General features: G+C 35.2%; 2 protein-coding genes across 2 annotated transcripts in view; one reads left to right on the top strand and one right to left on the bottom strand.

Moving 5' to 3' along the window:
* Positions 1–20,186, top strand: part of LOC112051921 (ataxin-1-like) — a 59,763-nt gene extending 39,577 nt beyond the window's left edge. The window contains exons 2-4 of the mRNA XM_024090778.2: positions 9,141–9,526; positions 10,205–10,438; positions 11,919–20,186. Of these exons, the coding sequence (XP_023946546.1) occupies positions 9,149–9,526; positions 10,205–10,438; positions 11,919–12,251 (945 nt within the window). The 5' untranslated portion in view covers positions 9,141–9,148 and the 3' untranslated portion in view covers positions 12,252–20,186. The remainder of the gene's footprint in view (positions 1–9,140; positions 9,527–10,204; positions 10,439–11,918) is intronic.
* Positions 20,187–21,289: 1,103 nt separating this feature from the next.
* On the bottom strand, positions 21,290–25,698 carry LOC112051916 (anamorsin homolog). Its single transcript, XM_024090765.2, has 5 exons — positions 25,394–25,698; positions 25,073–25,302; positions 23,747–23,921; positions 22,211–22,317; positions 21,290–21,762 (listed from the first exon to the last, which is right to left on the bottom strand). Exons 1-5 carry the CDS (start codon positions 25,530–25,532, stop codon positions 21,658–21,660), a joined length of 756 nt encoding a protein of 251 aa, XP_023946533.1. The 5' UTR covers positions 25,533–25,698; the 3' UTR covers positions 21,290–21,657.
* Positions 25,699–26,394: the final 696 nt, after the last annotated feature.

Raw genomic sequence — 26,394 nt, 5'->3', positions numbered from 1 at the left:
CAGATACCCTGTTCCTTTTACAAAATTGCTTTACTATATAGCATACTCTTAATTTATATACAATTTAAAAAACTGTCATCATCCCTATTGTAGTATTTTTTGGCAACACTTTAGGTTTAAATCTTTTTTTGTATTATATAAATCACTACGTAATCTTGTTACCTACCATATGAACAAAATATAACAATAAAATTGTCTGTGATAAATTCAAATATTAAAAAAGTTAAAATGCTAAAAATCAAAAGAAAAACAAATTTAAATTTTTTATGCAATGTTATAATTAATTACGCTATATTTTAATTAATTTAATGCATCTGCTTAAACGTTATTACCAACTCAGATGCCTACCGTGTAGATTGGAAACCTCATTAAAAAGGTAATTATGCTATCAAAAAAGACAGCCAAAAACAGCTTTCGGCAATGAACATTTCATTAGTTTAAGAATTCAAGTATTATTTTGGAAATTACGCGTAATACTTATAAATTGAAAAATTATTTAATTACGTTTAAAAGTTGATTTATTAACAGTATTATAACATTAATTAAAAACGGATTAAGTGCAAACCTTGACCGAGATTTATTAAAATAAATAAAAAACTAATTTTTTTTTAAACGAATGGAATGCGAGTGACGTTAATGTTTTACAGTTGAAGTAGGCTTGCAAAAGTTATAATAATTGGGATGCAAATTGCAAATGCAAGTTTTTTGCCCTTGGGAATTAGTTAGTAGGTAATCTCACAATTACGTCATTGCTATCGATTGATATAGAAAAACTTAGACATAAAACTGTAACATTAACTATATCAATCAAAAAAATGTAAAATATATAACTAGCGGACCCGGTCAAGCTTCGCTTTAACTTCTAGCACTTCATCCCTATCCCTACCCTACCACTACCATACCCCTACCCCACCCTACCCGCATGTACAATAAAACAATCTTGGTGGATATTGAATAAAAAATGAGGCCAAAATCACATCCAACTTAAAATAGACGTCCACTGGTGGACATAGTCCTCTTGCATGGACTTCCAAGCCCAACAGTCTCGAGCCGCCAGCATCCAGCGGCTCCCTGCAACCCGCCCGGGTCGACCAACACTGCGCTTTCCTGCGCAGTGTCGCCATTCCAGCACCTTGGAACATCCATCGGCTCTTCGAACTATGTGGCCTGCCCATTGCCACTTCAGCTGTTATTTTAGCTATTAAACCTTAATAAGAAAAATAAATTAAGCCACGGGAAGTACAGGCGTAACTAGCGCCACGTGTTGAGCGAGTTCGAAACATATTGCCATTCATTATGTTTTTTTTTCTCGCGGTCGGAGAACTCGCGGCCTTGCGCCTACGTCGCGTATCACGAACTACGGATGCCAGCTAGCCTTTGTAACAAAAAATCTCTATGGTAACAAAAAATATCTTTTGTAACAAATAATATATCTATATAATAAAAGCTAACATTCCAGTTACTAGGCTACTTTATTGAGACAACGATTTGTTGTCTACAGACTTACGCGACTACAGACTTCTACTAGAATTAATATGGTCGTAGAGTCATTTTATATAGTCAAACTTGATATTTCGAAAGTGCTTGTAAACTAAGCCTGCTTGGAATTAATGAATAATTTTGATTTTCATTTTTGAATATACACACATACCTTAAAGATTGTACCTACATAATATGTATATTTATATATATTTCACACTTTTGCGTTAGGTGGAGATTTCGGATAATACACTCTAGCCGCATAAAAGAATTTCGTTCCAAAAAAAATATACTAATTTCAAAATTAAAGGGACTCGGAAAAAGGAACTTTCAAATGTATTCGAAGACGAGATCGAAGTTTTATTTCTAACCAGCGTGAAATGGGCAAAAAAACTTTCCAAGGAAGCTAAAGGAGGTCTGCGACAGTCAGATATGCCTCATTCTATAAAGGTTGAGAGTTTGTCCTGCCTACCATAATACAAGGAAGTAGCCAATAATAAAAAGAAGAAAGGAAGAAAATACATTATGCCACACATCACAATTATTGCTAGTTACACCAGAGCACGAGCGACCCTGCGATACGAGTAGATATGTGGCATATTATGGTGGAATGGCGACCCCGCACCTGAAAGCGTAGTGTTGATCAACCCCCCACTAGATGGACCGAGGAAATCAAACGGGTTGCAGGTGCTGGATGCTGATTGCTGGCGGCTCAAAACCGTTTTGTTTGAAAGTCGATGCAAGAGGCCTATGTCCAAATACAAATGCAAATGGATGTCCAAATACAAATGCAAATGGACATCTGATGAGGTAATCTGTGGATCTACTGAACAAAATTCAATATTCTTTTACCAATAGAAAGCCACCTTATTTGGACTGGCTATTATATTTTTACTGCGGGGTGGCTAGTAAGGATGACATGACAAACTCTCTGCCTTCATAAAAATATGAAAAATGTCTGACAACCGCAGGCTTTTAGTGCACTATACAAACTGTAGAGCGAACGTGTGGTTCAAAGTAGATAATTGGTATGAATTTTTAACGAGTTAGTCACGACGACTCTGTGAGTCACATTCTTCATGGAAAGATCACTAGATGTTTCCTTCTTGTTTTATGTTATTTGTTATGTAATTGTATTTTACTCAATCTTTTTATTAAATTATTATTAAACAGGATAGAGAGTGTTACCCCAAGGCCCAATCAAATAAGGATAACATCTGGGAATGAGAGATAATAATGTATACTAATATAATGTACATTGTGATTTTCTAAGGTTGTAGACGGTATTCTCTACATCTACTGATTTTGAAAATTATTAATAAAATGCCACATTATTTATTTTATTACCGTATTTCCACGGGAACGGGAACTATCTTTATTTTGATTTAAAATTTATCTTTTACGTAAGTTATTCAAGAGCAAAGGTCACAGAAATCATTTTATTGCGATTATCTCGGTTTATATAATTCTAATGATGTTATAACTTAAAATAAAAATTTATATAGAGCTTGAAAATAGCGACTAATTTCTTTAAGATTTTCATACCCCCAATCGTTATTTACATAGAGTACCTAATATATAATTTGGACAGTAGTTTTTAGAGACATAAAAACTTTCTAATAAATACATATACAAGTTGTAGTGGCAATTTTGACGAGTTTGAAGAATCAGGAATTTCCATGCTGACAGCTGCTAGTTTCCTTATAACATTATGAATTAAGTTATCATATCAGTCAATGGACGTCCACTGCAGGAGTGAGGACATTGACCTTCTGTAGGGACTCCGAAACATCACGATCCTGAGCCTGCATCCTGCGAATCCCTGCGACTCGCGTGATGTCCACTTGTGTCTAAGTCCACCTTGTGGGGACACTGCGCTTTTTAGTTGGTACTTACTATTAGGTACAGACAAATGTAAATAGGTGCCGAAAGTAACAACCTCGATTTTGAAAGTATTTGTTTGTCAAGTATATATCAAGAGATATAAATAGCCTAAATCAAACACGACTAATAAAATATGAACAGGACTTTAAACGTACCTGCGTACTAAAACCTTGTATTTATTTGTGAATCAGTTGAAAAACTAAATCGTTTTTTGTTCATTAGAATGCGTAAAACGAAAACTAAATCCGTGGATAGTAAATCAAACAACCTTATCACAGTAGACAATCAGTGGTAAGCGTGGCAGTAAAGTTATTATTAGAACCTACATTTTCCGCTTTTGCCTTTTTCTTTTTTTGTGTTGCATTAACCAGTTTAAAATAGCACGTACCTACAATAAACGTACGTATGTCTTTATAAGGAAAACTTCAACACAAAAAAACAGACATAGACCTCTTGCATGGATCTCCAAGCAAAACAGTCTTGAGCCGCCAGCATCCAGTGGCTCCTTGCAACACGCTTGATATCCTCGGTCCACCTAGTGAGGAGTCATTTGTTATAAATGCATATAGCATATTCTATACCCTGTTTTTGCCAAGACAAATGAGCCCAAACTCGATGGGTTTATCTGGTTTATTTAAGGAGTTCCTATGGCAACCTTCAGACTCCATCATCAGCGTCGCGTCGTCAGTTTCAGAATAGGTTATTAGACTATTTTTTTTAAGTAATAGTGTGTCAGATATATTTTTTTTTATATCATTGCGGCGTTGCCGTGGATAGCTCATAAACGCCCTATACCACCATTATGACGTCAGAACCGCGTAATTCATTAGATTTGTATGGATGTTTAAGAAACATTACATTTATATCTTTATTTGATAGTTAGTAGTTAATTTTATATATTTAATTTTCAAAAATCATTTAATGGATTCAAACGTCAACTACCTAATTCAAAATAACTATACCTATACCTATAAGTATATATTAGAGTCCAATCTAACGTCCGGAAGTGGTTTTAAGCTTACAAGATTTGACTCATATAATACTAACAGAAGAAGTTAAACAGGCATAAATGGCATATTTATTTTCTACATGGAAAAACGTATACTAAAAACGTGATGTACTAACTATTATTCGTTAAAAACAAAACCCGGTTATTTATTAAAATAAGGCATAAAAACATTTTGCTGATTAAAATGGCTATTAAAACCTATATCTGTTTGCCGCAAAAGAAGTCAAGGCTGGGTGAGATATGATAGAGATATTCAGAGAACATTTTTATACCTACCAGCAACCTATTCATTACATAAGAGAATCCATTTCATAGATTGGGTTATCCGGAATTGCACATAAATTCTATATCCATCGGTTATGATATTATAAAGATTTTATGTGTACTACTTCACTTGATTAACCTATTTCCAATCTCGTAACTGCTGGCCATTTACTAACTTTGACTAATTTTAGTGGATATCTGTACAAAAAAATTACTAACTAGCTATTGTTAGTGACTCTAAGTCGTGTTTTCGTATTCAATATTAATTTATTGCTAACTGATCAAAATTACTAACCAGTGAGTTTGACATTGTGATTTTCGTTAACAATGGGTTTTACGGAATACATACACGTAAAATGTTATTGTTTTGATGTTAATTATATTAAGTGACTAATAGACCAAAGTTTGATTGGGTGACTAATAGACCAAAATTTAATTGCCTCATTGGTTCAGTGGATAGTATATGTGGTTTCGGATAACTGAGTTCAACTTTCAAGTCCTGAGTCACGCTATGAAATATTAAGCTTTTCTTTCTCTAGCCCAAAATTGGGAAGTTGATAACGTACCCTTCCGACGAAGACGTGCCAATCGATTTCGTTCCGGTACGATGTCGTTTAGAAACCGGAAGGGGTGTGGAATTTCATCCTACTCCAAACAAGTTAGCCTGCTTCCATCTTAGATTGCATCATCACTTACCATCAGGCGAGATTGTAGTCAAGGGGAGGCTTGGCCCTGAGTAGGCCCTAAAAATAGGCTGATAATATATTATGTACCTACATAAAAACCTGCAAACCACTTGTCTGAAAATCTCAAAAACGGATAGAAAGGAGGTTCTTTTATAGAAATAAAATCTATTTAAAGAGTTTAAGGAACAATTAGATCTTGCGTTTAGTAAATTAAAAAAATTAAGATGACCTTGTAGTTAACTTGTTACAATTGGTATCGACACAGCAGCTTTAGTGAACACTTTGATTGATAAGAACCTGACATGCTCTAATTCAAGAATATTGACTATTGTTATCACAAAATTATTTCCTAAAATAACCCACGTAATGAAATTGATAGACTTTTTTGTTTGTGGCAAGGTCACTGAAGCTCTGACTACGCAAGTCTAGAAAGGCTGTTTTGGGCAATAATTCGATAAAAGAGTTAGCTACAATTTCATACTGCGAATTGCTTAATTTCTCGCCTAGGCAATAAGTTGTTTACTTGCTTAGGCTTAAAAAGTGGCGTGAAATATTGACTATTTTTGACGATCCTCTTGATGATGAATTTGCAAGATTTAATGAATGTTTACAAATAACTAAATAATATTTCTTAAACGGCTTACAGGTCAATCCTTTATGTAATTTAAGCTTGCTTCCGTATTAACTACTCCCACACTTAAAAAAACTTTATAGACCGTAAATTACAGCAGTCTGGTGGTCTATTCACTATTTTGGTCTTGATTATCAACCTATTAAAATAAACATCAAATCAATTGACAATGTCATTTACCTACTGCGTGATGTCCATCAGTAAGCACTGAATGACATTTATTACATAGAATCTCAATTTCGTATATGTCAACTAGCATACGTCAAAGTTAGTGAATTAGCCTTGGTGTTCATCACTTACCTAACAGCAATTTACCATGATTGTACGTAGGTACGTACAAAACAGTTTTTAATATTGTAGATTTTACTTTTACTAAACATAAAAATGTCGATAATTTACTAACTGAATCCTTAATTCATGAATGTCAGCCACCGTATAATGGTGGCGTCCACATAACCGCACCGTACGTATTGGACGTATCGCATTAATCGCCTACTGTAAAAAAAGGAAAGGCCTATCTATGTCCAGAAGTGGTCGAATGCAGGCTGTTGATAAATTTTATTTATTTACCTAAAATGCCTTATACATTAAAAGGTTTGACCCTTCTGGTTAGTCATTTTATTTATTTCGCCCCAATTTAGCAGTTTCGTAACCAAAAAAAGTACAATTTTAATCCTAAACAAGCTGAAGAATAACCAGGACCTCTCCAGCCCCTGCAGCTAAGTGGGATTTCGATTCTCTATCTACGATCGCAAACGCTTCGAAAACTAGCAATCTGGGAATGACAGATCTTGATCACGTAACTTGTCGATAGCAAAAATGTCAATCCCATACATTTTCTAGTTCTCGAAGCGTTTGCGATCGTAGAAATAGAATAGGCGTGCCACTTGGCTAAAGGCCCAGGACCTCTCCAGGCTTCAAATAGCGCGAGTACAGTTTGACCTACATCTTGATCGTGTACCTATATGCCTGTTGGACATCCTCACATATAGGCGTGCTAACATAAGAACACACAATACATTGTTTGCGCAGGTGCGTCGAACACTCTTTGTTCTACGAATTATCGCTTCAGGCTCCGCTCGCAGGAATGCCGACGATCTTTATTAACCACTTTTTATCCCGACGACACTTAGGGATTATTATTTTGTTTAACACCACCCGTCTAATGGAGAACGCACAAAAACGTAATAATTGGAACTACGATAAGCCAGGCACGTTGAAATTTAGATACAATACACGGTAAAAAAAGATGTTACTCACCTTGGGTTGGTTATAAAAAGCAGTAAAGGTAGCTAAAAAAGTAAATACCAAAGTAGCCAAGGCATAGGTATTACCTATGTAAAGTTTAAATTAACTTTTTACATACACAGATGAAGATTGCACAACGAAATGCGTATGTTGATATGGATGTGTGGTGTGACAAGAATAAATAAAATAAGGAATGAGTATATAAAAGGAAATCTGAAGGTGGCGCCAGTGACAGAAAAATTGAGGAGTAGAAGGTTAGTTTGGTATGGTGTTGGACATGTAATGCGTAGGGAGGAAAGTCATATTACTAGAAAAATGTTGAATGTGCAAGTGGAAGGACATAAGAGGAGAGGAAGGCCAAAGAAGAGATGGTTGGATTGTTTGAAAGAGGACATGTGTGTAAAAGGAGTGGATGATGAGTTGACGAGTAATAGAGATGAATGGAAAATATTGACATATTTTTCCGACCCCACTTAAGTGGGATAAGGGTAAGGAGATGATGATACACAGATGAAGATTAATAAAGCTCCTAAAATGGTCAGAATCTAAAATTTCAAAATAGTATCTAAATATCAGAAGATATCAACAAAAAGTCAATGTTGCTTTAAATTCAAATCAACAATTTTTTGTCCCGCATTTTGTGTTGCGAAAAATTCACGACAAATTTTGATAAAGCTTTTTATGTTTTCAAAGAGTTGTTTTTGTTAAAGTACTTCTGATACTAGTGAATTAAATATTATTTTGTTGTGCTGTAGGATTTAAATATAATTTTGAGCCTCAATAGCTCAACGGTAAAGCGATCGAACTCATCACCGAGGGGTGGTGGTTCGAACTCCGCCCCATTGGACTATTGTTGTACCCACTCATTACCGACTAAAATATACAAACAAATATTCTTAAAAAAAAGGATTTAAAAAATTGTTGTTAGTACCAGAAAATTAAATACTATCAAGAAACAAACAGCGGTACATTCAGTTAACTAAAAATAAATATTACGAGGCACTATTTACAACAATAGGAAGATCGGAATTCGCGTCACGTATCTTGTATACCCAATTACTAAGTTATATTATGCACACGACTAAAATCTATTTATAATGTTGACGTAGCGTTGTTCCACATTCTTATCTCATCACCAAAAGTGGCTCACGCAAGGATCTCGCACAGATGTGGAGTTGCTACCACAAAAACTAACATTTAATTAGTGTTTTATGGTAATCGAGCGCTTCTGTAACAAATGTTATTTGAACACTGAGCATATAGGGTAGTGAATGTTTTAATTCAGCCTTTTCTATGATACGAGTACGAGTATTGCTTATAGTAATTCTATCATAAATTACTTACCTACTTAAAGTTAATCGTTTCATACGAGTTGCCTGAATATGCACACCGTAAGGATGCCACCGTTCGCGGCGTCTTGCTTTTTTGTGGTAGAAAGGAGGAGGAAAAAAATGGTGAAGTTTCTGCCCACACTCACCGAAGTATATCCGGTAAAAAGCTGACAGACAAGCTACATTGCAGCGGTATTGCAATGTCTACAATTTCTGATCTAAGCTCTATATCTCCTAAGAAGGGTGCCCTGTAATGGGCCGTTAAAATAGGCTGATGATATCCCGTAAGAAGGGAAGCCCTGTATTGTCCGTTAAACATAGGCTGATGATATGCCCTAAGGAGGGAATTCCTGTGTTGTTCGTTAAAAATAGGCTGATGATATCCCCTAAGGGAGGAAGTCTTATTATGTCCGTTAAAAACAGGCTGTTGATATCATCTAAGGAGGGGAAGTCCTGTATTGTCCGTTAAAAAAAGCTGATGATATCCTCTAAGGAGGAAAGTCCTGTATTGTCCGTTAAAAATAAGCTGATGATGTCCTCTAAGGAGGAAAGTCCTGTATTGTCCATTAAAAATACACTGATGTTAATAATATTCTTTTTTTTTCCAGCTCGTCCAATGATCTCGGCGAGCCTCCCCGGCGAGGCGCTGGTCCAGCTGGGGCAGCTGCAGCTGAGCCACCTGTACCCGCCGGCCAACATGACGCCGGAGTTCCTGGCGCCGCCGCCGCGCCCCTACCCGCGCTACCCGCCACGGCGCCCGCGCGACCCCATGCCCCCGCCCGCGCCGAGCTTCGCGCCCGTGCCTCCTACGTACCCCTTCCTGCCGCACCCCGCGAGCTACGCGAGCTACTTGTACCGAGCGCGCGCGCCGCAGCCGTCCGCGTACCCTATCCGGCCGAGGCCGTCGTCGGGCTTCGTGCCGCCGCCTCCCGCGCCGCACTCCCCGCACTCGCCGCCCGTGCCGGCGGCGGCGCCCCAGCCTCCTCCGCGAGAGGTAAGAACAACTTACACTTGGCCCACTACAGAACTCATCCATTTGGGAGAGTGGATTTGGAGTCACGCTGCTTCGATATGAGTTGGCGACCTTGGTGACGCGTCCCAAAAGCACATCTACAGATAAACGTTTATCATCAACTGCTAACCTCTTCAATGACTGTGAGGAAGATTCCCACCGTGCTTTTTCACAAATAGCTTGATTTATTTCAAGTTGACGAAATTCACTTGGACCACGTAGGTTTCTGGTGGGTTTGTCGCAGGCAAACAGCGGCCGTCTCGAATTAAACGGTCTTGTCCATCCGTTTATTACAGGGGGATCTAGGGGCGTGATGGACCTAAGCTCCAAAAGCTTAGATCCACCATGTTATTCAATTGCTTGGTGATAATATTTGCCTTTTCATTCACTCTCAGACGTTAATAGGTAATAATGACCAGGATCTAAGGTTTAACGTACCCTACCCTTTAAAATGTTGGTTTGACACAACACTTTCTGCCTCCACGCTGCTACTGAAAATTCCTTCAAAAATATTTCCTAATTGACGATTCAAACCTTGCAGAGTCGAAGCCTGCTAGCAAACACGACAAAACAGCAAAAACCAACCCAGAACTTCAAGGCTTTAACTAGGACCCCTTAACATAATTGTTTTTAGTCTAAACAATCATTATAATATTCCAGGAACCTCCACCATCGCCAGAAAGAGGCGCACCGGCCCCCTACTTCTGTCGCGGCGCGTTAATACGACTGGAAGACGGTACCCTGCGGCGCGTAGAAGAGATGCGCACAGAAGACTTCGTGATGAGTTCAGAGAGAAGCGGCGAGTTGGCGCTGACGCAGTGCACGCTGCTGCGGCTGGATGAGCGCGGGGAGCGGCTGGCGCTCACCCTCACATACGATAGGAACCGCTCACAGGTAAACCAGTGGCTGGCACAAGGCTTTTAACTAGGGTTGGCATTACACAATAGAGTTGTTATAAAGAAATGCATCGCGGCACCATGCTGGCTTCAGAGTCAAGAGGAGGTCGTTTAGTCCGTGCAAATCGGACAAATTCTGCCCAAATTCGTCAATAAGGGGTTTTTGCTCCTCTCCAGGAATTTTACACTAGGGTCATTGTATTGTTAAATTCCTCCTCCAGTTCGTTATGAATCCACGGGGTAAGCGGTGTATTTTTGCTCGGTTTGAATTAGTAGGTATAAAATTAGAAATGGCTATCACAAGGCTGTCAGATCTGAAGGTTTTCCTTGTCAGCAGTAAACATTTTGTTACAAAATATTAGTCACATCATTTAAATATATCCCCTCAAATTAGTAGGAAAAGACTTTGTTAGGAGTGGGTACAACTCACAACCTCTTGACGTGTTTCCAGCCCCTTTACTATTGAGCTATTGAGGACATAACAATCACATGAGGGTTAAAACCTATGCCTCTCAGCTCTCGCTGACTGACTCTCAGGGCCTGTAGTGGCACGTCGATTCTCTTTCTACAAACGCTAACGCTTCGAAAACTACAAACATGTATGGAAATCACAGATCCGATCGACAACTTGATCACCTGTCGATAGCAAATGTTATTCCTATCATTTTTGAATTTTCGAAGCGTTTGCGATCGCTGAAAGAGAATCGACGTACCAGTTCTGATGTGTTCTTTCATTTCTCTAAAAACCTAAAGTTGGCATTATCAATAAGCTATTAAAATAATGTTATTGTACAGTTTCTTCGTATCCAGAGATATAAATAAGTATACCAAAAATGTAAATTCATCAAAACACGTTTATCTTCACTTACTGTTGGGAAGTTATCTCAGTATTAAAGAGCACATTTGATTTATTTGTCCCAGTAGGCATGTTTTTCATCCTAACAATCATAAAAAGTTTCTATATACCTATTAAGCTTTTACCCGTGGATACGCTCACGATCGTGTTGCTTTTTTAAAGTTTTGTGAGCTTCCCATCCCGTCTTGATAAAAACTCATGTCATCTTGTAATAACCATTTAAAATCTATAATAAAAATAATCAAGTTGTCTAACATCAAGTGAAATCGCAGTCGGCTAACTTGTAATGAAATAAAATAGTACATTGTTATACAAGGGGCTAAAAAGACCCATTATATCAGTACGAGGTATTTTCAAGGCGCGAGCCGTAAGGCGAGGGCGCTAAGTAGAAAACAATAGAAATGGGTTTAGCCCCGCTGTGGAACTATAATATCATAGCATTTTTGAGTACGAGTAGTGAAAAAATAACATAGTGTATAATTTAATTTTCCACGTATGAAGTCTGCCAAACCGCATTGGGCCAGCGTGGTGGACTAAGGCCTAACCCCTCTCATTCTGAGAGGACCCTCGTGTCCAACAGTGAGCCGAATATGGGTTGTTAATGATGATAATTTAATTTCAGGTAGAGCTAGAGTCCACAGTGGAGCACCCATTCTTCGTGTACGGCAGAGGATGGGCGTCATGCAAGCCTGAGCGCACGCTCGCACGGTACGGCCTCCACGTCCAGAGACTGCAAGTTGGCGACGTCTGTGTCTCGCTTGTTGCAAAGAAGCACACTACCCCGACCACTGCTTCCATGGGTCCCTCGGGCCCCGGGGGTCCCGTGGGGCCCAGCCTCGCCCCAGCCCCCCCACAAACGCACCCAGAGAACCTCAGTGTGAAGGAAGACGCGCGCAAACGTCGTTGGTCCGCGTCTGACGTATTCGAAGAAGGACCGCCTTTGAAGAAACGTTGAATTGATTCTAATGGAACTGAATCGATGCGTCTACTAATAGGGGTCTACAATGATTTCATTAATCGACGCTTTTAATGCACAACCTTTTATAATGTTTTAGAATTGTTTCTCATTTAGATGAGATCCAATTCACAATATTCTAAATGTGAAACTTTGTAATGCACCCGGAACGTTTAGCTAGTTGATATCGTGGGAAAAGCTTATGTATTTTTATACCAGGTAATTAGATGCTGGAAACTCCATTAATGTATATAGATATAAACTATGTTTACAGACTATAAACGCAAGAAGGTAATGCATTAAAAGTGAAGGTTATATCTGTACTCTGAACCGTTAAATCTGTACAGGCACAAATCGCCCAGTGATTTGGTGAGAAAGAAAAAAAAAGAGAACGTTCTTTATTCTTTTCCATTGTTTAGTAATTTAATATGTTTGTACGCATGGTTAATAGTGGTAACAGAGTCTATAGCGGCAGGCCACAATCGTACGCTTATTCTATTCGGAAACTAGGTGCTTTTTTCTGTCGGGTGCTTCTATACGCGTTTGTGTACAATTGTAAATATGTAACTTAGGTACAATCGGACGTTGTAGTGTTATGTGTCTCAAAGTTGTTGTGCTACTTTTTATGTAACTGGCAACATTCCTCATAGACTCCCAAAGCTATGCAAAACCCTCTTAAGCAATGCTGAACCTCTTGAGTTACGTAGCAACTAGAGCAAGTAAGTCAGTCATCTAACACGACATTGACTTTAACAATAAAATCTGCCATTTTTAACGGACCGGCATATCCATTTATTAGGTAGACAGATAAGTAAATTATTGTCTGTCTACTTAATAGATTGATAAATTCCGTTTTAATTGTCAGTTACTTTACCTTTCTGTCACTTTATCATCATTTCGTTTGTTTTACAAACAGTATAGATCAACGAGAACAGGGTAAAAACATTACAAAATTTAACCCAGATAAAATAACTGAATATTTGAATGCTTGTAAATTATCAGATACAATCGATAGTCTTGCGTTTCCTGTGACGTAGTACGACAACTATGTATGTACCTACGTAAATGTACTCTTTCCACACTAGTGAAAAAAAAAAATCAAATATTTTGTTTGATTTTTATATAAGCTTAGATGCGTGCTGCCAGTTACAGCTTGTAGTAAAATCGTTAACTTATTCAACTCTTTAATTTTTTTTAAAAAAAAAGCTCTCGTTTATGCTCACTAGGTGCTAATATTGCTGCAAGATACCTACAACTAAGTCTATTGTGGGAAAAACATATTATAAACAAACCAGTTTCAAATTAAAAACGTGATATAAAATAAAACTTAACGATTTACAACCAAACTAAATTATGCAAAAACTACCAAACATAAAACCTTTTTGGAAGTCGGCTAAATAGAAATTGGCCAATCCAATATAAAAAACATCGCTTCGTAATACAGAATCATGTTAAATTTTGTCTTTTCGAATGAGGTGATGTAATAAAATATGTGCACAAATATAAAAAAAAACACATCAGATCTTAATGTAGGTTAGATATTGTGATAACTAATGAGATTTAAAATCTTAAGTTAAAAAAGAGCATGTTACACACAAAAAAAGAATACAACTGGTACAATGAATGTTATAGCTTGGCAACTTCGTTCGTAACGCACCCGATGTACCGCGCGGGGCAGGGGACGTGTAGCGATGAATGATAAACCAACGACTGATGCACGTCACTTTCCCGCACGCACGATTTCACACGCAGTCTTTCCCCCTGTCACCCGCATATCATGGGAGTGACCAGTCTATAGTTTCGTGGTGTATTTAAATCTGGACACATTTAAGTGACACCGGATTTTTTATTGCAATCGGATTAAAATTACTTACAACGACATAAGTTCGCAAGTCGTGACGTCACGACTTGCAGCTCGCAGAGTGAAATCACCATTCGTAGCTTGCAGCGTGACGTCACCACTCGCAGCTTGCAGTGACGTCACCACTCGGAGCCTTCGTGACGTCAGCTATTTAGCTTTGCGGTATGATGCAGTATAGAAACCAGTCAAAAATATGAGTTAAATCGCGAATAGTGTTTTTGAAATTTATGATGTCAGAAAAATCACTATTATTAATGTAATCTTTCCATAATCAGTGGGATAGCAGTGAGTTTATGTGTAACTGCTACCATAGGTAAATTTGCTATCAATGAATGAATCGATATTATATAAAATGTATCTGGCTTAATGGTTTGACCTTCAATAATTCAAACGGGGTTTAATAATTGTTTGCCGCCTCTATGTATCTTCGAGTTCAAGTTTACTGTAAGGTCTGTAAGGGTTGTTAAAAGTAAAAGTTTGATGTTAAATTTGTTTTCATAAGCAGTCGCCTATGTTATTCTTTCTATGGTTGTGACTGCAGACATATCTAGTTCATCAGCTTGTAGCTATGTGCGAAGTTTAATATAAATTGTGTATCTGTTCCATATTAAAGTCCAAAATATCGCTCACCTAATGAAGAAGAGATTATTGTAATACAGTATCTTGGTTAGGAGGATATAGAGTTGTTAAGTCATACTAATATATCCACTTGACACTTTTAAAACCAACAACTCGCAAAGCGACTGCGTTAAAATTATGTTAAATCAACGATTTTAAAAGCTGTTTACCTACGCCTTGTTTTATCTTGACGAATTACTAAATTCACACATTTTTTCCATTATGAATTGATTCTTCTGTTTGAGAAAGGGTAAAAATTAAAGCAGTGCCATATTTTTACTTACCAACTTACTGAAAATCTTTGTTTAGATAGGTGAAACAATTATGACGATCATAAACAACTTATAACAAACATAATATTATGTAGTTTTACTACAAGTAGGTAGGTACTATGAGCTCAGATAATTACTTAAGGAATAGACGTTACTTTACTGTCAAAGTAGGTATATGATCAACGATCTAATGCGATTATAAAAACTGTCACTATAGAATCTATGATTCGTAGTAATAATCGTGTTCGTCGGTTGAAGAGCTCCGTAAAAATTTGCTTTTCCTCACAAATTGACAGACAATTTTGTTCGTGAATTTGGATGCGATTCTAGTCCTTTGACAATTAGTCTTGAGACTATGAGCTATGGTTTTGTCTTGTTGGAAGTTGGTGTATAATTTGGCACAGGCACCCGATTGTCAATGTAGACAATATATTTTGCGGTTTAGACTACAATTTGAAGTATTACATTGCATAACGTTATTTCGAGTATAGATACAGAATACGCTGTTTAATGTTGTAACCGAGCATAAGTTTCACAGATAACCATAAAAACTCAATATTTAGGGAAACAAATATAAAAAACTTGATAATGACTTAAATAATAAATTACATAACATAGAAAAAACCTTGCATTTGTGGCAAAGTCAATCGGTCGTTTAGATATTCAGTAAATAATATTGGTATATAGGGGATGTTAGTTTGTCTGAGTCGAAGAATTTGACTTGTGAATTCAGACCAATGCACTTCTTCTTGTCAACTTAGTAACATCCCCAATACATAGAATACGATTATTCTGTTAATGTTCAGTGTTTAGTATGTATAAGGATTTCGACTACTGTAGGTTCTCTGCTGAACTCTTCTGACAAATAATCAAATCATGTTTAATATAAATGTTGTTGATACAAATTAACGTTGATCGCGCACTGCAAAATGTCCGCAAGCGATAACATTAATAGGGAATAACTTACAATACTACCATCGCTCACATTTTTAGAAAATTATTTAACAAATATCTGAAAATAGCTTTAAAGTATTTACGATCTTTCAGAACTAAACACTTTTATTCAATGGGTCTTTTGTTTACTGGCGTATTCGAATCTATACACCCTAAAAATTCTAAGTAACAAATTGAGCTCATATATATATTATACATAAATATGCGTATTAGTCCATTAAAGTAAAACGATAATGCTGAATTTCCTCTTTTGGTGACTTAAAAGCAAGATACTTGTACCTTGTTATTAAGTATATGTTGTATTCGTTATTCACTTACACACTGTGTCGCTTTATAATAAAGCTAAATTTCTAATTAATCGAGCATTTAATTCACAAACTATTCATTGCTGAAATGTTTTACTTTATGACTCCCGTAAAACGGAAGTGTTCCACAATCTTGCGGACCATGTTACAGTCTGCGATCAACCTATAAATATATTAAGATAAATAAATATCTAATGGTCATGGTTTTTAGCCGCCATCTCTATTGGTTTTTGACGTCCATGTGTGTTACACATAACTTTTCTACGAGAAGATGTATACATAATAAATACACCATCTGTGATATTTTGTAGTTATTGGTCAGAGTAGGTATGAAGTATTGCTTGATTAAAAAAAAAGAAATATATATGTTTTAGAATAATAGGTAAGAGAAGTGTATAATTATCGTATACTCTATGGTAATGCGCAGATTATATAAACACTTAAATAAAACAAGTAGTCTGTGATTGATATACATATACGTTATTGACATAACGACAAAAGCATGGCCATATCACTATTAAATTGATTTTTATGTGTTAAGTGAAGCATAGTAACGTTTTTAAAAAACATTATATGATGTAATTTATTATATACTTTGCGTAATACAAAAACATATTGTTTGAAACTCAACAGATACCGTTAGCCTAAGATTTGCACAAATTGTACTACTATACTAAAGCCATACTCGATGTGCAATGTTTATCAACAAACAAATTAGAAATGGATTTAATTTGACATGTATCAGAATCGAATTAATTTCATGCTTCTACAGTGTTTACTTAACGAAATGTATATTGTAAACGGCAGTAGTAAATAATTTAGTCTTTATAACAACGTACATAGGGCACATTTTAATTTAACATAATGTTTTGTCTCTACTTCAACTATTAGCATGCAAATTATGCATGCAACTAATGAATGTAGTAGGTACAGAACTTGCGATTATTGTAAAAGAACAACTATCACACTATTTGAATAAATATCGCACTACTGGTTGTATTAAAAAAAACATTATAAAAAAGTGTATCGCCACATTCAAATAGAAGTTTTGTGTTTATCGTAATATACTTTTCATAATGTTATTCTGTTAATGACGTAGTCCTAAGCCTAGGATCCTTTTTTACGATTCGATATTCTATACTTTGTATAAACAGACAACGCAGACATATTTTCTAATTTTAAATCAAATGGATTTTATATTTACAAAAATGTCTGCTTTACGTAAACGTGTATCGGTTTATATTCAATTAAGTAGTTTTAAAATAGTCTGGGATTTTAATTCTTGAAATATTTTCGAATATCATATTCACGGGCTTAAAACTTGTTGGATATAAACCGACGCACGGGAGGGTAATGCCGTTTGCTTGTAAACGCAACTTAGTTTCGCCAGTATTGAGACGCGACTAGCCAATTCCTCTCCGAGTGTGCATCGAATATCAGCCAATAAATATAGAATCAAATGGTTAACCTTTGTGAATGTTTCGTTGTACCCGTAAATGTGACATGCTTGTTGATTGTATGTTTAATATTATCCGACCATGTTAGCATGTAAGCATAGTCGACGGATGGTGTTTGTAAAAAAAAAAGGTTAATTTGTTGTATAATGTATGTAATATTTTAGTTATATCGTCTTTATTATTATTTTTTAATTGTAATGAAAGATCTCATTTTATTAATCGGTATTTTCTAACAAGGCGCTTTCATTAGATCATGACTAAGCCTACCTCACAAACTTTAAGACTGGGCTCAGTTGCGACAGAAAAGCGCGACTGACGCGGTGTAGCTCTCGCGCTCGTCGCGACTGTCGCGAGCCGGTCGCTATCAAGTCTAAGCAAGATCTCAATTTGATGAAAATAAACTTTTAAAAAGACTGGGACGCTTTACTGAATGTTGTGGGATAGTAGTTTCTTCGAAGATATTACTTAAATTATGAATATAGGGGCATTTATTTTGTGGACGTGCGCTCGACGCTCCGTTCTCGTCAGGATGGACAATCGTTTAGTACAAAATTCGTTACAAAAAAGTATTATTTCCCAAAACACAAATTCGCAAAAACAAAGTATTAATTTATAATTTTACTGAAAGGTGCTAAGAAGTCACGAGCACAATCATGCTTGATGAAATATACGTGTTAAGTAATAAAATCAAAGATGGTCGCACTGATTGGTGGTGATTTTTTAAATTACGGATGCGACTGGGTGGATCTTGCCTATTGTTTATATGTTATGCCCAAGTTTAATGTTTATTTGGCAATAAGTAAACATAATCACACTCACTCGTATGTACCAAATTTAATATTACCCACATAATTATGGACGACCATCGGCGTTTTTACCTAACACAAATAAAATCGTCTTACTAAGATTAAATAAATAAATAAATATTGGCACAATCCTTTCCGCGTCTTTATTATTAGTGCGTCAATTAATTTTAATGTGATTCCATGCAGTAAAAATTGCATGGTCACCCATTAATTAAGTCATTCCTTTGCACTTATTTATAAAATATCTCTATTTCCCCTCTTCTAGGCACAAAATTCGCTCCAGTGTACATTTGCTTAGCAAAAATGGGTGGATTCCAAGATTCATTAATTTTTATCTAATTGTTTAAATTGACTAATAGACTTATAACATAATGCAAGACAATTTGTTATTGTATTTTTAACTTTATTGTAAAATATAATAACATATTTTATAAATTTAATGTTATGGTTCTACTAATAATGTTGGGATATAGAAACCATTAACTTAATTAAAAAAATAATTGATACTGTCTCCTATATTAGAAACAAAATTGGTTGTTTAATTTTTTGGTTGACTATTAAAATATGAACCCATAACAAATATCCATAATTTAAAAACAAAATAATGCATTATGTTATACTATAATTTTCCTAGAATAGTTTTCCCCTTTTGTAATATAAAAAACGATAATTTCCGCGATTTATCTATCATATTTTCTATGCTGGCAACATCGCGTACTTTGCCGATATTACTGTACTTCTTTCAAATCTAATTTGTCGTGTTAATAAGTGTTGATAGGTGTATCTGAATGTTGTGTGACTGATAATTTAGGTGATACAAATATAGTTTAAACAATAGAAATATGGAAAATAAAAGATAAAAATCGTTACTCAAAGCCGAGGTGGGCTATTTTGTTAGTATGACCATTTCTATTAAAAATATAAATTATGTTTTAAAATTAGAACGCATTTTTTTATCTAGTAGATTCTTTTGATGATTTATTTATGGTCACATTCTCAAATCAATTCACAGGCATTCAGTAGCGGTTTTTAAAGATAGAAGGCGTCAAGGCTCTCAGTTCTAGCCCATAGGAACTTTGTTTTAAGTAAATGTTGCCAATGTTTAGGTACGGCCAGTAATGGTTTCCGTTTTCTTTTTAAATATTATTTTACAATAGCAACATTAAGAAGATTGTTTGACACAAATGATTGTGCCATCCTCTGCATTCGTGGATTACGTAGATTGTCTGGTGTTTCTTTTTTTCTTTTTGATAATGTACTGATAAAAAAGAGGTCAAGCCTCGATAAAATATTTGATATTATTCACTCTACCATAGATAATTTTGTGATAGCATATTGAGAACAGATTAAACATAAAATATGATTTCCCTGAGTTAAATTTTTTGACCAATACTTTTCAAATAACTGTTTTCAATATGTAACAAATTAGGGAATGGTGAAATGTTGTGTCATTTAATAATAGATAAATAAATATAAATTGTTATATAATTATATGACGAATAATGCAAATATTATATATTATGTATATTTTATTGTATAGCGAAATGAGTACTATTTCAGATTTAATGTAAATGAAAAAATGTTATAGAACGATATGTTAAAAACTAAGTTAACTGTTTGTAAAAAGAAAAGAGAATATGTATAAATGAATATTTGCTACAAGTTTGTTTGATTTACACACCCAACAAACCCTGTTATGAGTATGAGAACATTCTATGCTAATATTATAAAAAGGAAAGATTTGTATTCTTTGTATATAACGAATAAACTAAAAAAAATATTGGATAGATAAGATATTTCATCAATAGAAAGCTACATTATCAAGGAGTAATACATATCCTTATCCAATACTATATACTCAAAACTTCTACTAACTTACCTAACAAACATAGAATAAAAAAATATTTGATGGTTGCAAATTCCGATATCCACCACAAACCCTAAATACAGAAACCAAAAAAAAAAACAAGAAAAGTGGTTGAGGAGGTCAAGACCCACTAAGGGTTATAGCGTCGCTAGAAGAACATAGGCTATATTTTATCCCTTCATTTCATCATTCAAACAATATTTCTAAATTTAATTTTCATTAATCTATCAGACTATAGTACAACACAAAAGAGTAGAAAATAAATGAAGGTGTTGTAGTCACCTATCGTCGATCTTATGGTAACCCTGTGGTCTGTCATTCACTTGGGACTGCAACTACCTTGATACTTGATAATAATTGTCATTTTTTTCTACATGTAAGTAATATTATGTTCTTATTTTAAATAACATGATCTGATGAAAATAATACTATTATCTAATATAAATAATTTAATAAATATATTTTGGAATTTACTTACTATCTAGCCCCGTAGTAAGCATCATGTGTTATGGGTACTAAGATGATTTCATGACTTACATTTACTAAATTTAAATAAATACAAGTCAATTTCATATAAATAAAATTATATTTATTGTTATTTGTATCCAAATTTCCAATATGATTTTAATAATCGGATAAGACTATCAATAATAATTGGTTGTTCTGTAATGACTGATCTTTCTGATAATGACAGTAAATGTGGTGTTGCCATACAACGAGTTTATAAATACCATTTTTATTAATTTCTACTCTTTAATACATTGTTTTTTTCAATGAAAGTTAACCCTTGACTGCAATCTCACCTGATGTCTCAAAACTTAAGTCTAAGGTTGAAGCGGGCTGAGACGAGGTAAGTTTGAAAAGTCTGAAGATATTAAAAGCTAATTAAAATATCCCATTACAAATGTCAATTAATTTATTAATATAAGGAATCACAACATGAAATAATCAATTCTTACATATGAAATTGACATCGCAGGCTATCGTTTGTTGATTTTATCCGTAAAAGAAAAGAACATGAACACGACTTTGGCGACCAGAAAGCGCAGTTTTGATCACTAGGTGAAATAACAATTTTGTTTTTTTTAATTGTTTTTATTTACTTAACAGCTCTGGACTCTACCTTTTATAAAAAAAAACATAACATCTTCAATATCAATTAAGAATAAGATATTTGAGACGAAAGTTGCCAGTTCGATATAATGCTAATTTCATATGTAAGGGGTCTAATACCAACTGTATTTAGCATTTAAGTTACGCAATAGTTTATATATCTGATTTGAGATCCAACATAACCTTTTCGCCCGGTTTGAAGGCTGGCATCCCGAGGTAGGGGCAGGTTGCACAACGGAATGCGTCACCCAGGTAACACTGGAAAATAAATGAAACAATTTAAAAAAAAAACAATTTCACATTATCTTCATCTTATTATATAAATGCGAAAGGTCATTCATCACGAAACCTCGAAAACCGCTTGATGTACAAATTTGTAATTTGGCAGGGAGGTAGTTTATAGTTAGTAGGATACTAAGAACGGATTTCGATAGGGCTGGATTAAAGAGGTCTAAGGGCGGACGAAGTTGTGGGCGTCCGCTAGTTAAATATAAAAGAAAGTCGTGTTAGTCAAAGTAGTAGTTATAAAAACTCAGAGAATAGAACGGCTGGACCGATTTGGCTGAAAATTGGAGGAGAGGTAGCTTAGAACCAGGAGACGGACATAGGATTAAGGTTAGATAGACAGGTTGGTTAAGGTTGAGGTTAAGGTTAGATAGACAGGCTTACTTTCATTTATAATATTAGCAGTATGGATTATGCTTACACTGCCACATGAGGATTTAGGTGTTTCCTTGGTCTCCCCGCGCAACTCTTCAGCCAAGCCACAGGAACAGTCGGCGCACGCCTTTCGTTTCCCTGTCGTTGCACAAACTGAAACAGACATTTTTCTTAAGAACGCTTTTTTTACCAATATTCCCATTCCTCTCCAACTAGTCTCTTTTTTTTTATACGACATCGTGCCGGAACGCGGCAGGGTGGTAGATTTAGCGATCCTGTACGATGTCGTGTAGAAACCGAAAGGGGTGTGGATTTTCATCCTCCTCCTAACAAGTTAGCACACTTCCACCTTAGATTGCATCATCACTTGCCAGGTGAGATTCACAGAGTCAAGGGTGAATCTATAAAGATTTAAAAAAAAACTAAATTGTTCAGACCATAACTAATAATACTAATAAACCATAATATCTCTGATATATCCGATATAATAAGAGCCGTGATAGCCCAGTGAATATAACTTCTGCTTTCGATTCCGGAGGGTGTGGGTTCGAATCCGGTCCGGGGCATGCACCTCCAACTATTCAGTTGTGTGCATTTTAAGAAATTAAATATCACGTGTCTCAATCGGTGAAGGAAAATATCGTGAGGAAACATGCATACCAGAGAATTCTTAATTCTCTGCGTGTGTGAAGTCTGCCAATCCGCATTGGGCCAGCGTGGTGGACTATTGGCCTTATCCCTCTCATTCTGAGAGGAGACTCGAGTTCAGCAGTGAGCCGAATATGTGTTGATCACGACGATAATATCTCCAATTTGAATACTCAATAGCCATTCATGAATACAGGTACAATAAAGATATTATCAACAACAACAGGTTTCCTGGCATTGAAGTGAATTATTCAAGCGAGTCACTGTGCTCGGAACACAAAACCTCGGCATGTGACATGTCAACTATTTGCAACACAAAACCTCAACAATGTTTGCCATCCTGATATTATATCAGATAGCACTTGAGATTGTTATTACTGATAAGTAAACCACTATTAATAAAAAGTGGTTTTTGAACAAAAATTGTTTAATAACAAATACTTACCTTACATTAAGCTAAGTTATGTATATTTTAATGTTATTAATTTTAATTTTTCACTCAGAAGCATTTATGAATGAGTAAAATAGAAGATGAGTTAACAATATTTACATGTCAATAACAATGAGCTGTAATCATTTTGAAATTGTAATCAATTTTAGCGTAAACAGTGAGTTGCCAGTATTTTACAAAAAATAACCAAACAAGCTTAAGGTTTTTATTTAATAGAGATCCTCAAAATAGTGATTATTTCTTTTTGTGACTTTAGAAACAACTACACATATTTTTAAATTTGGTTTTATTCCAATACTTTTTTTTTATAATCTCAAATAATTAAAACCTAGGCATTACACTCCATTAGCCTTTCTAATAGAAAACTTGCTTTAGTTCTAGTGAGGTCTCTAAGCAAATTTTGCTAGTATTCCTCTTGGACCCACTTTAACCGTATATAAATTAAATACATATGATATTTTTAGTTTTTAAGTAATCACTTACCTCGTAAAGACTGTTGGTCTGGCTTTTTTAGATCATCTTCATCCAGCAAAACATCTGAGTCTATTATCTCATCATCATTGGTGTTTGCTGCCCAAGCATCTTCAACTGTGTCTTCTAATTTCCATACAGCTGGCTTACTTTTATTATTTAATTTTAAGAATACCTTTGCACCAACCTGTAATTTTTACATAGTAGTTTTGTAATAATTTCACATGGTTGTATTGATTTGAATTTTTAAAGTATTTTGCCAATATTTTTTTATTTTCTTTATAAGTTAGCCCTTGACTACAATGTCACCTGATAGTAAGTGATCGTGCAATCTTAGATGAAAGCGGGCTAACTTTTAAGGACTAGGATGAAAATCCACACCCCTTTCGGTTTCTACACAACATTGTACCAGAATGCTAAATCTCTTGGTGGTACGTTGTTGCCAGTAGGGTGGTAACTAGCCACTGCTGAAGCCTCCCACCAGCCAAAAGATACAAGCTAACCCTTACATACAATGGTCACATCTGTACTATGAGTAATATATCTTTTGTCCTATTGCAACAAAAGAGCAACATTTTTAATTTTGTTGCCATTGGTCAACAGTATATCTCTCTCTCTCATCACAGCACACTGATAGTAAAAAAATAGACAAATTAATGCTTGTTGTTATTATTAATCATATCTGATATTAAGTGACAAATCATGCCATGCCTGTCCAAGCTCAGACGTCGGACCACTATGCGGGTTGCGGGGCGCGGGGTCACCACGCCTCCCCGATGTGCCAGCGACCGATGCGCGAACAGACTTAGAATATCAATCGCAAGGACTGTGTACATTGTTGTTTGGTCTTTTAATAAAATTCACGAAGAGAACCAGTCTTTATATTTTAAAACCACCAGCTCAGAACACATCACTAATGCTAACATGGTATTACTATATTATCAGTTGATCATAATTTCATGTTATTTTTGGTGTGTTATCTGCAATATATAAATATCAGTGGCTTAATTATTTTTTTCAGTGGCATTGCAAGATTGTGCAGTAACTATACTGCAATTTTAATCTGTATCTAAATCTAGTGTCTTCACACTTATACAAGCATATAGAATGAGTTCAACTGTTATGAGTTATGTATTCAGTTTTCTTTGTAATATTAAGAACTTGGTCACACAGACCACATTAGAAGGTAATTTGTGAAAAAAGCCCAAAAGGCAATCTGGAACCTAGAAGTTAATTTTTTATAATAACGCCAAATAATGAAACTTTTTATTTTTCTGTCTATATAAGCACAAAGGACAATTTCGAACCTGCAAGATAAGTCTTTATAATAATGCTTACCTCAAATTTGGGTTTTTCTGCAGTGAATACATTCTCCTCTGATTTTGTGACATTCAAAAATCCATTTAGTTTGAGCTCTGAACTAATATCTAAGGTGTCTTTTAAAATAACTTTACCACTGGGTTTTAATAGCTTAATTAATAAAGCGAGTAAACTACCACTATGCTGCATTGTGTAAGGAGGTAGCCAGTTTGATATTATCACATCAAATGATGAGAGTGCCCTCGAATCTGCAAGAAGTTTGAGGCCACAATAAAAAAAATTGAACAATGAGGAAAAAGTAAAGGAAGGAAACTGATCTAAAAAACTTCATTATCTTACCTTCACTAATCACGCTAGAGTTTTCGAGAACAACAGAAGCATTAGAACTTTGAATTTCATTGACCAAATTACTTAAATCATTTGGGTCATTGTTGTTCCAAAGGATTAGTACATTGTCCCCGTTTTTGATGTTATGCATTTTTATAAATTGTTTTGTTTATATATTCCAAATAAATTGTATATCTTAGTTTCGCAAGTTGAGTTTTCAACACGTAACACGAGTAATCAATGCGGCAATTTAAATTACAATGTGACTGAAACAATTTATAAAATTTTTAACTTTTTCACTTTCATCACAAACGTCAAATGAAGACTTATTTTATTTGACGTTTGCGGTTTTTATATGTCAAATTGACATTGTCAATTTGAGCTTGACAAGCATTTAGAATATAAATGGAAATGTCAACTGCGATCCGTTCCGTGGTTAATTCTATGATTGGATGTTAGATTCTATGTATTACTGTGATACTTCTTTTTCTCTCAATAATTTCAAAACTCAAAGCTGCTAGCCATTATGTAATGTTGGAAGGTAAGGCCAACATTAGGCACCCAAATTAGTTTTAAAAAGTAAAAATGTTGACACCTACCAATAATGATGATTGCTATTCGTCATCTGTGATCTGCGTAGACAATTAAAAAGAAAGGACCTGCTTCGTAAACCGTTATCAAAGATCAAGAATCAATGATCTAACGCGTTTATAAAAACTGTTGTTATAGAATCGATGTTTCATTGTTGTAATCGTTTTCGTCGTGTAAAGAGCTCCCTAAAAATGACAGTTTGTGTAGTTGAATGGCATAAAAAACGGACAAAAACTTGTAGTTTAGTAAAAGATGGAGTAACGTTTCATTTGTAAGTATTTCTACCATAATTTTATCAAATTTGTAATAAAAACGATTTCTATAAAGAATCGATTCTTTTGACGGAACAGCAAAAAATCGATCAAGTAATCGATCATTCTACTTATATATTCTGTGGATAGTCTAAGGGATGTTTTGGTTAG

The sequence above is a fragment of the Bicyclus anynana genome, chromosome 15 (genome assembly GCF_947172395.1).
Source record: "Bicyclus anynana chromosome 15, ilBicAnyn1.1, whole genome shotgun sequence".
In the NCBI taxonomy this organism is placed as follows: Eukaryota; Metazoa; Arthropoda; class Insecta; order Lepidoptera; family Nymphalidae; genus Bicyclus; species Bicyclus anynana.
This window is presented reverse-complemented; position numbering and strand designations above follow the sequence as displayed.

Coding starts and splice junctions, on each gene's coding strand:
- LOC112051916 (XM_024090765.2), bottom strand. CDS start 25,532: ATGCATAACATCAAAAACGGGGACAATGTACTAATCCTTTGGAACAAC. Junction 23,922..25,072: donor CAGAAAAACCCAAATTTGAG/GTAAGCATTATT, acceptor TAAAAATTACAG/GTTGGTGCAAAGGTATTCTT. Junction 21,763..22,210: donor CTAAATCCTCATGTGGCAGT/GTAAGCATAATC, acceptor TTTATTTTCCAG/TGTTACCTGGGTGACGCATT.